This window comes from Ammospiza nelsoni, chromosome 1, assembly GCF_027579445.1.
Source record: "Ammospiza nelsoni isolate bAmmNel1 chromosome 1, bAmmNel1.pri, whole genome shotgun sequence".
Lineage (NCBI taxonomy): Eukaryota > Metazoa > Chordata > Aves > Passeriformes > Passerellidae > Ammospiza > Ammospiza nelsoni.
Genome location: NC_080633.1, coordinates 69,812,514 through 69,829,428, shown reverse-complemented (window position 1 = coordinate 69,829,428; position 16,915 = coordinate 69,812,514). Strand labels below are relative to the sequence as shown.

The 16,915-nt window shown below is 45.0% G+C and overlaps 1 protein-coding gene across 4 annotated transcripts in view; it reads right to left on the bottom strand.

Moving 5' to 3' along the window:
- Positions 1-16,570, bottom strand: part of DUSP22 (dual specificity phosphatase 22) — a 43,274-nt gene extending 26,704 nt beyond the window's left edge. Inside the window, exons 1-3 of one of the 4 annotated variants that reach the window (XM_059488525.1) lie at positions 16,282-16,570; positions 10,377-10,410; positions 2,664-2,746 (exon numbers count right to left, since the gene is read on the bottom strand). In XM_059488525.1, the coding sequence (XP_059344508.1) occupies positions 2,664-2,746; positions 10,377-10,410; positions 16,282-16,302 (138 nt within the window). In that variant the 5' untranslated portion in view covers positions 16,303-16,570. Of the gene's footprint in view, positions 1-2,663; positions 2,747-6,558; positions 6,652-10,376; positions 10,411-13,430; positions 13,629-16,281 lie in introns of those variants that run through there. The other 3 variants (XM_059488517.1, XM_059488534.1, XM_059488509.1) reach the window with 3 other exon arrangements.
- Positions 16,571-16,915: the final 345 nt, after the last annotated feature.

Genomic DNA, 16,915 nt, shown 5'->3' with positions numbered 1-16,915 from the left:
AACAGTCTGTAACATCACAGAGAGGGACAATGCCTCGAGTTACTGCAGTAGAAAACAGTTTTACAATCCATAGCACATTGGTGTTCATCGCATAGACTGATGCTTGTTTCCATTTCTTGAGTATTGCATTTTTGACTATGAATGACAAAGAGAGATTAGGCATTCGCATTCTCTATCCACAAGACCCACTGTGTATAGAATCAGTACTTCTGATAAACCACTTTAAGTGCTCCACTCAGATGTATTATTGCATCAAAACAGGGATGAAACTTCAAAATCTGACAAGCAAGATGTGGTTAATTTGTGACTTCTGAGAGCTAAAGCATGCATCCATATTCTTTGTTCCATACAGGGTCAGACAAGACCAAATACTCTTTGATAACATGCTACAAATACAGTACTGGCTTTTCAATGTCTAAAAACACTTACCTTCCTTAGCATGCACAGAAAGCTTGGTCTAATGAATTATTTGTAGAATTTCCTACAGGTTCCTACATCTCCTACAGGACTAGGGAATTCTGGAGATAAAATATTCTTAGCTAAAGACAAAGGCAACTACTGCAGAAGCAAAGGCAGCTTTTGACAGGTGATCAGCATTCACATAAATGCATACACATGAAACACGGAATCTCAAGGAAAAGATATTTCCTCATCACTGCAATTGCATGTTTAGAAGTCTGAATAACATCAGATGATTTCTGAACAAAAAGTAACCACTTTCCACAAGTGAAATTTGGGGAGAAAGCTGGTGAGGGATACAATTAGGGAAAACATTTCTATCTGATTTCAGTGGACATGAGAACAATCCCCAAGCACAATGTGGACACACAAGCTGTAAACAAACCCACCTAAAACCTGGCACAGATGTAAATAACAAAGGAAGTAACCAAACCTAGCAAAAGTTTTCTAGGCTCTTGTTCCTAAACAGAAGCATTCAGTCACAATCACGGCAGTAAGACCATGACTGATGGTGTAATCAAAATTAGCTCAGCTCCCAAAGAAATGGAATTTGAAATCCTTACACTACTTTAGGAACTGAGGAGGAGTTTTAAAAGAACTATACTGTATGCAGAGAAAATCGAAGGCACAGTTGGAAGCAGGGGTAATTAAAGCAAGTCCATCCTCAAGCAGTTATATTGTTCATGTGTTTGTTCATGTGCCACTGTTACTTTTGAGACACTGCTGTGAACCAGATTGGGAACAGAGCTGGGTAAACATAATCCTTCATGACTTTGTGGTGGTAACTAGAGGAAGAAATGGTGCCCTGGTTACATTTAAACCACAAAAGCTCCCAGTTCTATTTACCATGCAGTCTCACAAACAGATGCATCACCACAAGCAAGGAGGTGGTGTGTGGGCTGCCAAAACTACCACCACCACCACCACCAGAAGCACTGGCCTGAGGCTGCAGCTGATCCGTACCATGGAGTTGATCTGTCTTCCTAGTTTTCTAATCATGATAAAACAAAACAAAATTCCATTCATTTTAAAGACCAGCACCCTAGAGGCAACATGGCATCTCCTTTACTCAGCACAAAAGTTTATCTCTTCAACTAAAAGCACTCTTGAAATTCAGTCTGTTTCAGACTTAACAAGCATCAGGCACAACACAAGTCAAATGGACAGTGTAACAAAGCTAACAGCTAAAGCACATTTATAAATCTGCTTCAGCACATTTATAAATTCAAGGTCAACCCAGAGTTCACCATTACCTTGATACTGGTGTTGACTGTGACTGCTGGGGACACCTCTCATTTGGCTTACCTATTGAATTGCCTGGGAGAAGTGGAAATTCTGTAGTTTAAGAACTGAAATCGCTGGAGATATTTTGCATGAAGAAAAAGAAAAGCGGAGATTCCCAGCAGCATATGAGGGCTAACACCAACTACTGCCTTACCCATGATTTTGCCACATTTCATGAGAAGTGGAATGCAGGGAAGGAATGAACAAATTTTAGAGGATAATAGTTCCTGACATAAATCAAATAGCCAGATTTTAAGATGTAGCAAAGCCCAGGCAGACTCTCCTCCAAGGTAAGCTGATGTAAAGAAGAAATCATAGCATTCCAACAAGAGAGACCTGTATCCTGCTCCCAGCTCCTTCTCTGCTCAAGATAACACAGTAAATATGGGTCTTCAGATGAGTTTCCCTTCAGTAAAATGGGAATAATACTTTATGTAAAGTTTTGGAGACTACAGATGCCCTGCTATTTTAGATCTATTATGTGAGGATCACTGGTTCCTCCTACACTCCAAGCCTAAATAAGGCAATTTGACATAGAAAAGGACTGCAAACCCATCTGCCAAAAAGACTTAAGGAAAGGGCCCAAGTACACAGAAGGGTTAGTACTGGGGAAGGAATGTTGTTTATGTGATGCTTAAACTCCACACAGAAGGAAACTTACCTTTACTATTAAATTAATAACATAATCCCATTATTGTGTTATACAGATTGACAGTGTAGTTCTCTTCCCTTGTCAGTTACATTTCTTGTTGTTATAACAGCAGCAACAACAAAACCTGTGGCTGGATCTCAAAACTACAGCTTTCAAGAAAATCAGTCTCAAAACATCAATTGCACAGAAAAAAAAAATTAATCCAAAGATGACTATGACAGTCAACTGCAAAGGAATGATTTACTGTGGAGTCCCCCACAACTCTTACCTCAAGCATAGGGCGGGCACTGTCATGGATTGAAAGAATGTGCGTAATGTTATTCTTACTCAATTGCTCTACATCTCGGGCATCTGTGACAGAGGGAAAAAAGGAAGATAATTTTTTTAATCTCTTGAAATAGCATTCCCATTGTGCATGTTGAAAAGTTACTTATTGTTGATACATTTCCTTTTGAAGCAGCATAAAGTCAGGCAAAACCTCAAATGCAGCTGTTCTAGAACATAATCATCAGAGTGGGTAACGGGAAGACACCCTTCTAACTCCAAAACAAATTATATACTATATAAAGACCAAGCTTAAGTGACTCAGGAATGTGTTCTCAAGTCAGAAGTTTCATGTGTTTTGCATCTGAAATGTAAGTCTGTGCATGCCTGTGTGCAGGTGATGGCCATCTGAACGTGCACTCAGAGCTGTACAAGAAATATCTGACCTCCTCTCTACCCACAAATCCCCCTTCAGGGAATACATTTTCACTTGGGAAACAGACCCTGTGATATCCAGGTCTGAGAAGGGAAGCCAACCATACCACTTGAATTGAGGTCTCTGCAGACAAGCCATGACAATAACAAGATTCTTACTTTCTGTGAACCAGCAGAGAAAAATGTGCATTCAGCCAATACAAATGATAATTTTAAGTCTAAAGAGAGACAGGTGATAAATACAACAAATGTATAAAAAAGCAAAATGCTACAGCAAGGAAATGCAGTTGTGAAAAGGTGGTTCCTAGACCTGTAACCAAGGGGTTTCAGACATTCAAAACTGGAAAGAAAACTGAGGTGACTGAAAATTTGATGCTAGATACGGCAACACCATGGGCTTGATTCTATGAGAAAAAAGGGTAAAATAGACTATCTGTCATCAGTGAGCAACTTTCCCCATATCAAACTATCAGCAAGTCAAAAAACAACCTGAAAGAACCACCAATACAGGTCAAAGTTAGCTTGTGCCCATCTACTTTTGACCTTTTTGCTAGAGAATGGCACAGCACACCATGGTAAGTACAGCAGTGGTTTTGTGATGGGAACACCTGCCTTCGAAACCTGCCCATACAATCTTGTCACATTAGCCTGGTTGCACACAAAAAGAGAGCACTGACCACAAAGGTTTTGAAGCGGCTCTCTCTAGGTACAAAAATAATAGCATCACCTGTACGTTCTTTATGTACAGGCAAGAGTTCAATTAGCATCTCTTGGGTCGTCTTATCCACCTACTATAAAGTTTCAATTCTCTACATCACAAAGAAGAGCTGGACATTTAATTATACTGCCCCATAGACAAGATTCAAGAGAGCACAGTAACAAGCAATGAAATTTAAACCTAATCCAATTATGCAAGCTTCTCTACAGCTAATAAAATGAAGAAAATAGTTAAAACTGCAAGGATTTTATTCACTACTGCTCAAGCCTGCATGACCAACACAGATGCCTAATCCTTCAGGAGAGAATTAACACAAATTCTATCTGAAACAGAATTAAAGCCTAGCTTCACAGAACAAATAAAATTTCCTAAAAATCTCAGAGAAAACATTTCAAAGAAGAAATGCTAATGCTCGCCAGGCAACATCCTCCAATCCACCTGACTTTCAGATTTTTTAACAGTTTGTAGGACAGTCTCAATTCCTTAGGGAATGCCTAAGCAGTCAAGGATTTGGAAACCCAGAAACCAGCCTAAGTGCCCCTAAAAATCAGTTTTCTGTCTTACAAAGACTAAGGGCAGACTTCAGAGCCTGCTGGCTGGAATTCATGGTGTTAAGGTACACCTAGCACAATGAGACCCCAATCTCTAATTATCAGTATGATCTATGTGGTAAGAAATGTCTTGCCACACAAGGCAAACTGCTTTAAAAGAAGATATGATCCAAATTAAATGCTGACCGCTTTGAATTAGTTTGAAAGGCCTAATGGACATAGTACAACTCAAAAAGACTGAAATACCTTAGTTCTTCAGTTAACAGAGACTCGGGCTAAAGGAATCTCAGCAAATCAAAACTACACACTGAGATTTCAGATATTCCTAGAAACAAGCTGGAAATAGTCATCCCAGACATACATCACCAGGTAGACAACAAGTCCTTAATATATTTGGGAAATAAGCATTCAATTCACTAAAGTAGAGGAGAAAAAGCTTCCCAGCTACTTCTGGATCTAAACTTCAAACAGTTTACAAAGGGGAAATTCCCCTGGTTCCCCAGCACCTGCCTTAAGTCTCTACAGATAAGGCTATTTAAACAGCAGTACAAATAAGATATCCTGTCACTCACAGTCTCATACCATAAATAACAAAAAAAAAAAAATTTACAAGTTATGTAAAGAACCACCAAAAACCAAAAGAACCACCACCACCACAGCAATTCTAACTTCTTTGCTGTAGCACAATGCTGTACAAGCACATGCAAGCTCACATTTTGAAATCACAGTGTGAAACACCCCATTTTCAAATGTTATGATTAATCCTACCTACCAGAGCCCCCTCCTGTGCATACTCTAAAGGGTGCCTCAAATGCAGTAACACAACAGCTTACCTAACATTCTGTGTCATACAGCAAAATGCTTCTCAGCTAATGCAGATGTGGACTTTTGAGCTAAGCCTTTGGGAAATTCTCTCTCTTTACACAAAATGACACAATTCACACTGGGGAAGTCTTCCTCTCTCCCTCCCACATTTAGCCTTTTTCCCTCAGTTTCATACTGTGACTCCAAGCTTGACCTCTACTCACGCAGAGAGCTACAAACACTTATATACAAAACCAATGCCAAAGTCATCAAAATGGGACTGGGGCCTCAGAATTTGTCTCCCTCCAGTTCTGGGAAGCCTTACTGTGTGCTGGGGAGAAAATCACCTAGTGCAGTGTGCTTCCATCCCAGTCAGCAAAAGAGACACAGCTCCAACCACTGCAGTTAAGGCACATCAATGACTGAAAAACTCCAGTACTACAGTGGTGAAGTCTCAAATGTACCTACAACCATCCTCTCTTTCTTCAGTATTTTAGTGCCTCCACAGAAATGCAAGGTGAGGGATAAGGACTGCCTCTTAGACAAAGCAAGTCAGCCCAGCATGTACAGCAGTATTAAGTCTCAATCTGCAGATGTGTAGAGACAATTTCATCAACATCACATCTTTTTGTTTTTATTATATAAAGCAAAATTTTGTCTGCACTTTCTCTTCTGCTTTGGAGAGAGCTAGATAGAGAGACAGCCACCTAAAGAAGAACATCCTCTGTAGTGGTTCAGAGCACTAAGAGCTATTACTGGGAATAGTTTCCCATCAGGAGAGCTTTGTTCCTGAATCCAATTATGTGCAGTTACAGACACACACACAAACTGTGTACATGAACAAAACCTCAACCTCTCCTGTCTCCACTTCACACTTTGTTCTAAAATATATTTTGTCCCATCCTCTTAGAAGGGCCTTTTTGGGGAACAAGAAAGGTGGGGAAATAGGTGAGTACTCTGTTTCAGGGAATACCAATAGTCTTTCTTCAAAAGGTGAAGCTGAAAAAGTAAATGGTACCTCCATCCTCTCCTGTTTTCAGTATCTAATATAAAGCCTTAGGAAACGTAACTTAAAAAAAATTAGTAAGCAGATGAGAACAGGAATTAACTGACTTTAGAAACACAGCAGAACTACTTGGTGGGCATTGTCTTTTTATACACTTAGTAATGGGAAGGGCAGAAACTTCCCCAAGACTCTCCAGACCATCTACAGCAACACTGGACTCTTTGGGGAAATTAAACCTCATATTGTGGCTTTCCCCTTCAAATTAAAAAGCCCCCAAATATTCCATGGAAAAAACCTTGAATGATTACAAACAAGGAAGGACACAAGCTCTTTAATATTCAAGGTAGAAACACTCTTGATTCTCTGGTTTCTGCTACTGCCACACCTCTTGGCTTGGAAGCAAGCTGAACATCCACGAAGAATCTCTCATCAGAAGAAACAGATTTTGTTTTCCATTTGTGCAGAGAACCAGGCTGTCCTGTCAATCCCTTAAGGAACAAAGCAACCATTTTTGTTGTGAGCACAGGTGACTTTCAAGGGCCATCGGGTCTCCAGTGCAGAAGACAAGTGGACATGCAGTCTCACAATAAATTCTTTGTCTTTTGAGAGGACCGCATTTCATCTGTAAGGTACAAATGAAACAAAACAAATCTTCTCCAAAACCAGAGGCAGAAAGAGGAGTTAATTTCCTCTTTCTTTTCCCTCATTTTTCTCTCTTAGCCTGCTACTCTGCCATTTGCAAAGAAATAACTACTCCTTCACTTTCAAAGAAAAATCTCAAGTGCCGTTTCCTTCTGGGCTTTCAGACCAGACTCAGTCTTGTATTTTATATGGACATCTATGGTTCTTCTTGAATTTTCCTGCCCTCTAGCTGTGAAATCTCAAATATAAGCTCTCAAGAGCATACCACACTTTTCATGTGCTACTGATGAGCTGAATCATGCTTATAGAGCCTGTGAGATAAAAAGCACTTGAACACATGCCAAAATCTGTGCTTATTCAGGAAAGGTTTTCAGAGACATACTCAAGCTCTGTCAGCTTAGGGGGATTTCAGGAGACACTTCAGTGCTTTTCATAATCAGCATTACACGTAACTTTCTACCCTAAAGATCCTTAAGGTGATTATTAAAGCCCCTCTCAAGTGTATGTGCTTAGAGGTTTGTGAAGCACCAAACAAAGCAGAAGCAGCAAGCTCAGCTCCTGAAGTGAGCCACAGGTTCATATCACAAGCTGTTTCTGGGCCTCAGTTTATCTCCCAGTCAAATGCAGAATTTGCACTGCTCTGTCATAGGCTGTATTTAAATTTACTAGGCCTAAAAGCAGAAATATAGCTGAATGGTGAATAATAATTTCCCAATCAGAGCAATTCCTGAATGCCTTCTTCAGACAACAGCCCTCCAGAATTAGTGTTTAACATCTCAAACATCCTACTTTCACTCAGCAGAGAGGCACCCATCTAGAAGAACTGTGCCTTTTCCCAGCCTGCCAGGGCTCCCAGAGGTCTCCCATGCAGCAGCAAGACAGGAGTGTGAGTAGGATGGTACTTGGATTGAGCTCTGGAAACCGTGCACGCCCAGGCTCCCTGAGGAGCCACTATCCTCTGGAGACTATCCTCCAGAGGGCAGATCAGAGCGATTTACAGACATTCCCCTGACTCAACTTCAGGAGAGGCTGCCTCCTCTCCACCCCAGCTCAGGGACTCAGACAGTGCTTCGAATTCTCAGCCCTGTTTCTGGGCGAGATGCACAACACCAGGGATTCAGTGTTTCCTCCTCTTACTGACAAGATGCAACTTTGTTCAATTTCAAGCTATCAATCTTAGGCTCAAAAACCGGAGACTGATCAAAAATGCATTACAGGAAATAATTTTGTAAATCTCTGCCTTTATGAGTAGCTAGTAATTTCCTAGTAATTAGTAATTTCCTAATTACTAGTAGCTAGTAATGAGTAGCTATCCTGCCCAAATCAGGATACTCTGACCAGTCCCAACTGCACATGCTGCTGAGTATTTCTCAGTCAGTGATCCCCTTCGTGGCAGCCTCAATGCTCACTAGTCACTTTTTAAAAAAGTCTCACAAATCAGAACATGCCCCAAGAACATCAGGATCAAACACCTCCAGAAAAACACTGGTAATTAACCAACAACCTGTTCCTAAATGGGATGACTTCACTGCACAGAGAGCTTGCTGCAATTACTCCTATGCAGTGAGGCAAGGGGAAGTTGAGGGACAAGGAATGCAGAAAACAGTAAGAATTGTAAAAGGACGCTCTCTTATTAGTGAAGTACTGCAAGACCTAGCTTTCCCTCTCCAAGTATGGTAGCCTATCTGAGATTATAACAGGTACTTGTGAGGGGAGAATGTAATGATTACATGCAATCTGAGCAAAGGTCATAGCAGTAAATAAACTGACATTTTTGTTTGTGTTTTTAATTAATTTTAAAAACAGGCTCCATAAAACAAGCACTAGGGTTAAAGTCAACTCATCTTTCCTCTCTTTTCTGAAGGTAAGCAGAGGCATTACACCTTCTGCTTCTTTTTCAGCGAGGTTCCCAGAGACACTGAGACACTTCCCAGCCACAGCACCTCCACCTGCACACCTCTGCTCTCCACGTGGGTATGACCTGCCCTACAATGCCAGGGCCACTCCCAAGGCACACGGGGAGGGACAGGGCCACAAGCCTGGCGTGGGCAGAGATGCTGACTCCCTCTGCAACCCTGGCCAAGTCCCCTGCTCTGAAAACAGAGCTGCACCAGCAAACAGATGCTCCTGCTGAGTTTCACTCCCCTGCGCAAGGGCTTAGCAGTGGGATGGCCATGGTGAGCGGGACTGATTGGGAGCCACGTTACCAGGGCCTGCCCACCCTGCCTGAAACCTGAAGGACTCCACAGTCCAACATCTTGCCAATTCCACCCCTTGCCTGAATTACTTCAGGAAGAGAAAAAGAGAACAAAAAGAGGAAGTAACATGGCTGCGACCAAGTTAGTTAATTTTGTCATCAGACCATGCAGTGGTCCATCCAAAGGGCTTTCAAAACTATCCTCTTGGCCTTATTTTATTTTTTTTCCTATATTTTTCTTTTTTCTCCTTTCATTATCAGCATGAAATCACCTCTATCTTCTTATTTTCCTTACCATGGCATGATTAACTCCCTCACACAGTAGCCATTGTACTTGTGTTTATGGTGAGGCAAAAGGCAGCTTTTAACCTCACATGTACCTCCAGGCTGCCTTCTAAACTTATCAGCTCCATGTCCCAAGGGGCAGCAAGCACTGGATCCACAGTATGGGTCAGCAGATCCAGAAGTAGGTAAATCAGGCAAAAACCACTGAACTCACAGGTTTTCAGATGGGGAGGCATGGAAGGAAGAGTGGGCACGAGGCAGAGAGAAGGTGGAGCACCATCTAAATCCAGTGTAGATGTTGCCAGCCTTAACAGTCTGGGTGAGGTATCACACAGCCCAGGAAGGACAGGAGACCTATTGCAGGAGCCCCTGTGAGCCCTGCTTTGCTGGTTTACCCAGGCATAAGAAATATGGGGTCTACATCTACCAAAAACACTGAACATGCACAACTGGTTTACTTCTGAGTAGGGAGTGTCAGCCAGAACTGCTGCTAAGAGAGTGTTTTGAGAACAGGTCATTTATTTGGATGTCTGCATAAAGTTTCCTGTGATTTCTAAATGTGTCTGGTTTTCTGCACACAAAAAATAAACCTCATGCATGAAAGAAAAAAAAAATCCATAGAAACTTACATCTGCAACAGAGACAGTGTGAGTATCAGTGGTCAGGCTGCAAGCAGCAGACATATCAGTCTCACAAGCGGTGACAACAGCACTCTTTAGCAGTTGTTATAAATAACCAAAATAATGAAAGCAATGAGCAGGTATAGTAAGCCTTTACTTATAAGGAGGACCTGCAATAAGTCTTACAAAGAATCTGCCTGGCTCACAGGCTTGCTTGCCAAGCACAGAAATCGTTGCTCCAAGGAGATGGTAATCATTTTACTTTTCTCAAAGTACTTGCAGCACAGCACACAGAGGAGAGAGCAAACGAGTTCTTCTTTAAGTGCCACCAGGTGAATCCAGACATGAAGCAAGATGGGGTTAAAAAGCTACAGAGATGCCAGAGAATTCTGAGTGCCTGCAAAACACTTTAGGACCCCTGCTAAGTAATCCTAGAGATAATAATAAAACTAATCTTACCTTTAAAGTTGCCAATGAACAAGCCAGGCAGAATCTGTGAGAAAGAAATATAGTATCAAATATAGATATCTTGTGGTAAGACAATTTGACAAAGTTCAATTTGCATACAGGATGGAACATACTACTTTAGCAGACTATTGTGAAATGCAATCTAAAACATGCTGACAACTTTTGCAACCTTCTCAGACCAGATAGCTCTAGGCATCCTGTGCTTTGACAGCATTCCTTGGCAGAAGGGGGTAGTTAATCGTGGGTATTCTTTCACTTAATGGAGGCTCTCCAAGGACAGCAAATGTAGTTTACAAATTACAAAGCAGCCTCACAACACAGCTCTCCCCTGCCCCCCGCAGCAGGGTAACAGCTACCCTCATGGAACTAATGATGAAACTTCACACAGCAAAGGTGATTTGCCTAAAGTTGCTAAGGAAGCTGGACAAAGCCCTGCAAAATGACATCCTTCGAGGCTTTTGAAGTGCAAAGCCATGCAAGTCAGGGCTGCAGCACTGTGGAGCTCTTAGAGGAAATCACTGCAAACAGTGACTTGTGTGCTCACATAGCAAGGGAACTGCCAAAAGTCTGTGAAATGCATGTTTCTCCCACAGATCTACCCCTTCAGCCCACACCCTCAGATGCCTGCACAGGTGTCAGTTACAGGACATTCTTTAACTGCACTTCAGTCTCCTTCCCTAACATGTACCAGGTACTTGGGGAGTATCAAGGTCTGCCCAAGGACCAGCAGGTGCTTGAGGGCACGTGCACGCACAGACACAGAGGCAGGTGACACTGTAGTGCTACCCCTGCTACCCTCTCATAACCCTCCCAGACTTGGGAACAGCAGTACAGGCATCAAAAACCACCAGGCACACCGAACTGCTGGCCAAGATTTTTGTTCTCTGCCACCTGAAGTCTCTGACCCACACCCACATCCTTTGAGGAGATCAGAACTGTGGTGGTGAAACCATACAATCCATTTTTCTTCAGCCCGCGTACAGCATACCACCAATACAGATACAACAGCACTGACTTCCTATAGCCTTAGCAACACCCCAGTGTCACCACAACAGCTGCAACAACCTCTCAGGCACAGCCACTTAAAAGGAAAACTCCACCCATTTAGGAAAGTCATGAAGGACTTTTCATCAGGGATCATTGCCACAGACTTGGTTTCACTGCAACCCTCCTGCGGAAAGGTGAGCCAGGTCACCATGCACAGGTTAGCAGGGCCAGCAGAAGAGGCTGTAAAACAGCTTCTGACCTGCCCTAACTTCACAGCTTTCATCTGGTCAAAGCATCACGTCTGCTGTTTTTTATCGAGCCTTGCGGGAAACAGAAAGCTGCAGCATCTCTTGCAATCCTTGCAGCTTTGGTTTGCGCAAACATTCCTCCCTTTAGGCTTTGCTGGGTGATCACTCTGCCTGCTCTGTCTCTGTGTCACACCAGCTCTAAACACAGGGCTCAATTCCCCACCCCGATACAAAAAGACAGCTTCTCCAGGACCCTTGCTGTACCTGATTGCTTGTAGAACCTTGCTTGAAAATTAAGGGCTGATTGACAGCACTGGTTCATCAAGAAAACGGTTCTTTAGTAGGGGCACCTGTACATCTGTACATTTTGCAAAAAGAAGCTGAGATAGCTTTCTCCCTTTTCCTTCCCTCTTCATTTGTACAAATTCAACATTCTTACAAAGAGAGCAAAAATGCCCAGGCCAGTTTCCAATGCCAGGCTATGGTGTAGGGTAAAGAAGCTTTCCAACATCCTGCTGTCCCCTTCCATGTGTGCAAGATTCATGGTTTCAAGGGACAATTCAGTATTTCAAGCACTCTTGATGACATTTGCTAGAAGAAGCCTGTACCTGTTCCAGATAGGGCAGTACTCAAGAGTCACTGCCAAAGAGACTAAATTCTGCAAACAAAATCATGTTCCAAAGCAAAGGGACTCAAGTTATGAATGAATTTCACTAACAAGATCACCCCAGTGAGCTCCCTCAATTTCAGTATAAAAAAAAAAAATAAATTAAATTCGAGGCTTTCTGCTATTTTAAAATAGCTGTCTGGTATTTCCTATCTGCAGCACAGATCTTCCATCACACCATTACTGCTGTAGACTATAGCATTTTAGACTCCAGGACATTATTTCTGCATCAAATGTGCATTCTCAAGAGAGAATAAAAGCCTAATTTCAATTCACAGTCCTTAAGCTTTGACATTAGAAATTAAAGATAGTGAGAAACACTGGGAGGTTGCAGAAATGAGGTTTCTCGTTGGCAAAGGAGGAAAAATCGAGAAGTCTGCATTTGTACATCAGGAAGCAATGCTGTATGATAGGCAGGTAATTAGGACACCGTGCAACCAAGGACAGATGTTATCCCTCTTGTACTAGTCATTCTAGAAGCAAGAAACATTACTATGGGTGAAAGCTACCTGAAAAGAAGTGAATCTTTATGTCATGCTGACTAATACTTCAGCACTCAACTATGGCTGGGAACTTTCAGCTGTGTCATCTCACACTGCCTTCAGTAACTGCAACTCCGGGCTGTGCAAAATGAAGGCTGATGGCAGCTAGGGGCGTGTGAGAGAGAAGGGGTGGGAGTCAGAAGAGCAGAAAAATAACGTGGTTGTTTTTGTGAACCTCTCAACCACTGCTATATGAATAAAAACAGTAGCATCTTTATATGATCCGAAACATTGAGAAAATGACCACAGAGCAAGTAACCGATGTAAAGGATGCACCAAGGGACAGGGACACCAACGTCTGTCCTAGTTAGTACCTCGCATGAGAGCAGCTCATGTTCTCCACCTTGCACAAAGACTGAGCCCTGGAACAGACAGCAGTTGCTAATGCTTCTGTCAGTCCTCTCTGACAACACACCTCTCTGGAAAATGCTTAAAGGGCTACTTTGCTGCTGTTTCCTCTATCAACAAATGCCTATAATAAAGCACCTAATTCTTGCCTAACACTGCTTCTGGTTGTGTTAGTACTGATGGGCACTCTGGAGAAGTGCACGGGGCTTTCTCAGAGGTGTTGGGGCGCTGCAAAAGGAGAAGACAAACCTACCTTTCTCCAGTAGTACACGAGAGTGGCACACATCAGTGAGGGGGATTTGCTGCTGACATGAACTGGCACAGCTTCTCTGACTTCCATAAAATTAGCTACCTCAGCTGTAACTAGCCACACTGGTTTAAATTTCTTATTAATCCACTCCTACAACAAGCAAGGCTTATCTGCCCTTTTTCATAGAGATAATACTCGAATCTTCTGAGGAGTTTACATGAATAACTGTCAGTTAACTTTAACAGCTCTAAACAACAACTAAACCCCAGGAAGAGCTCTTCACCAAGATCCTGTACACAGATAGTCAAATCTGGTCACCATCTCAGCCACTAGACTTCAGCTCCTGGAAAACATTTCTACATTTCAACCACAGACTTCAACTTGAACTTTGAATACAAGTCAAAGTTAGACATTAACCATGAACACAAATCAGACTACTGAGATAACTTCCTAAGTCAGACCCCATTACTCATTCGGTAAAATATACATCTTAAAAATACAAGGAAAAAAGGTGAAGTACTGAAAATTAAACTAGGTGGGTCAATGCACATTCACAAGCTGATTGTCCTTCTCTGAACAGAATAAAAAAGGTGTTTATGAACAAATGATTTCAGTTTAATTCAGGAAATGTCAGAAGTCTAGGATGGGCTTTAGAAAAAAAAAAAAAAACTAGGCCAGGCTAAAAAGAATGCCAGGCCTCCAGCCCTTATCACTCTAATGGCCACATGAAGTCATGTGCAATTGCTATTTGCTATGAAATACATCAATATAACGGGACAGAAAAATAAAGAAGGGACCATGCCACTGAGAACGAATCGGTATTGACAGGCTCTAGCAATCCCTGGAGCTCTTTCTTACCACACCCATTCCAGGCCATCATTAATCCTCTTCCCTTGGCATCTGTACAAAGGGACTCCTTAAATGAAATAATCCATCATCAAATAAGCTGATTATTTTTCCTACCATCCATACACAGATCTGCCACAAGAAACACACTTCAGCTGGAAACTAAGGCAATTTGTATTGACTGACTACACTGAGTCAAGCAAATACCACCTACATCTGCACTGATGGCTCCATGCTTCCCCTTGCCCCTCCAGCTTCGCCGACTCACGAGATCAGGAGGAAGAGATGATCCAGAGGCACATTCGGAAGGTGGCAAGTTCCACACCAAGATGTGGGACCCCTACAAATATAAACCGTGATGGCCAGTACTCTGCATGACTGTAGCCTCCTTAAAGGAGCCAGCCCTTCCCAAACTGCTCAACAGCTCAACCTCTTGGATACAGCTATAAGAAAGGGGAGAAAAATCCAAGTGGTATTATGCTTGTCCTGAAAGCACCAGGTGGTACATGTCAGGGCAACATCTAACAGAATTAAAATGACCAAACTGGCCAGTCACAGATTGCCAATTCCTACCACACAGTACCACAGTAAAATGCAATGCAGCTTCAAAGGGCTGAGAGTTGTCCTTTAGGTTTTATTTTTTTTTCTCCCCAGACTGCAACTTAAGTATCCCATATTGTGTCCCTCTACATGTTCTGATAATTTCAAGCATTCCAAGAAAATTACTACAAATATACCAGAGGCCTAAAAGGAGTTTCTCTAGCTGTATATCTTCCTAACTGGCCATTTCTAGAAGGCTAATATCAATGAGTGGCTAATACTACAGCATTATTCCCAGACTTTGAAAGCAAAAACTGAAAAAAGGACCAAGGGAGGTTCTACCTTTTACGCACTAACTCGATTCCTCAGCAGCCAGATCTTTTCCCTGCCAAAGGTTTCTATTTCAATGTCTCTACCCATAGGATGGAAAGGCTTCCCCTTCCAGGGAGCACACTAAGCACTCTGGATGTTCATCAATCTGATGATCCTTCCAGGGGCAAGGATGTCAGTCTGGGACAAAATGTGAGGAGCTATTTCTAGCTGTTCTCCTCTGCTTTGTCAGAGGCCACACAGCAAAGCTACTCCCAAAGCACTCAAAGCAGGATGTAAGACAGAGGAGATGACTCAACTTCTGTTCCTCATAGTAAGCTATATATAAAAGGCTAGTTACCACCACACTTTCAAACCTGGGTTTTAAACAGAGGTGGAGATACTGAGAAAAATCACAGTGGTCCGTAGGTAACCACCATGACATGCCAGGGGAATCGGTGCGTACAATAAGCCCCCTACTGCCAAAAGGCCAACACCCTCTGCAAAACAGATCCATCTTCCTTCCTCTCCCTCACTGCGATCTCCACTGGGGCCGAGCGCTTTCCTGTCCCACGGGCACCGGGCGGGCCCAGCCCATGTCCAGCGGCTGCTCCTCGGCGCGGGAGCGGAGCGGGCTGTGCCCAGGTGCCCCGGCTCGGCTCAGCGCGGCGCCCGCTGACGGCCCCTGCCGCGCCTCAGGGGCTGCCGGCTCTGCCCCACGGCACCCCCGGGCTGGGGGACACAGAGAGGGCACTGGAGCCCGGCACCGGGGGCAGACCGGCCCTCGCCGACCGCGGGGAACTCGCTTCGCCCGGGAAGGGGAAGCCCGGGCACATCACCGAAACCAGGGCCCCCCTCCCGCCCGCCCGCGCTGCGGCTGGGGAGGAGAGGGCGGCGCGCCCCGAGGGATCGGCGCGGCCGCGGTCTCCGTCCCTCCGCCCTCGCCCCGAGGCGGGGGACCCCCAAAACCCAAGGGAAAAGCCCTCCTGCCCTGGCCTTTGTTCCGGGAGCGGGTGCCCGCGGCGCCGGGGCGAGACAAAGGCGGGGGCGCCGCGGCACCCCGCCCGCCCCGAGGCGGGGAGGGACAGCCGCCCCTGGCCCCGCCGCGCTGGCCCGCACACATGCACTCGCGCACGGCGACAACGACGAGCGGGGTTACCTTGTTCATCCCATTCCCCATGGCTTAAGCGACCCACACGCCAGCACCGCGGGAGAAGCCGTCGGCCGCTGCTGCCAGCGGCGGGTCGGCGTTCATGGGACAGTGCTTGCCAAGGGGGGACTGGGGACGGGCTAATTGCTAATCAAGGGCGGCCGCTGCTCGCCGCTGTCGGACAGGGCGAGGCGCATCCCTCTCGCCCTGGCCGCAGCCGTCGCCCTCCTGGATGCCGGGCGGCTGGGGGCGGGTTTCCGCTCGGCCGCCCCCGGGAGCGGCGAGAGCCGCGGGGCCGCGCCGCCAGGATCCACCTCCCGCCGCCGCCGCCACCGCCCCACGCGCGGTGCGGGCCCCGCGGGCCGCCCTGGGGCTTGTAGTCCGCGCCACCGCGCCGCGCCGCCGCCGCCTGCCCCAAGGAACTACACGTCCCAGCGACCCCCGCGCCGCAGACCTGCCCCACCTGCCGCGGCCGGCGGCGCCCGGCCGGCGTTCCGGGGAGGATGAATAAGCGCCGGCCGCGGTGTCTGAGGGGTGGCGGCGACAGTTCTGGCTCCTGCGGGTCGCTCCTCGGCACGGACCGCTCAGCGCCAGTGCGCCCAGGCAGGGCAGGGCTGCGGCATGCGGTGCGGGAGCGGGCAGG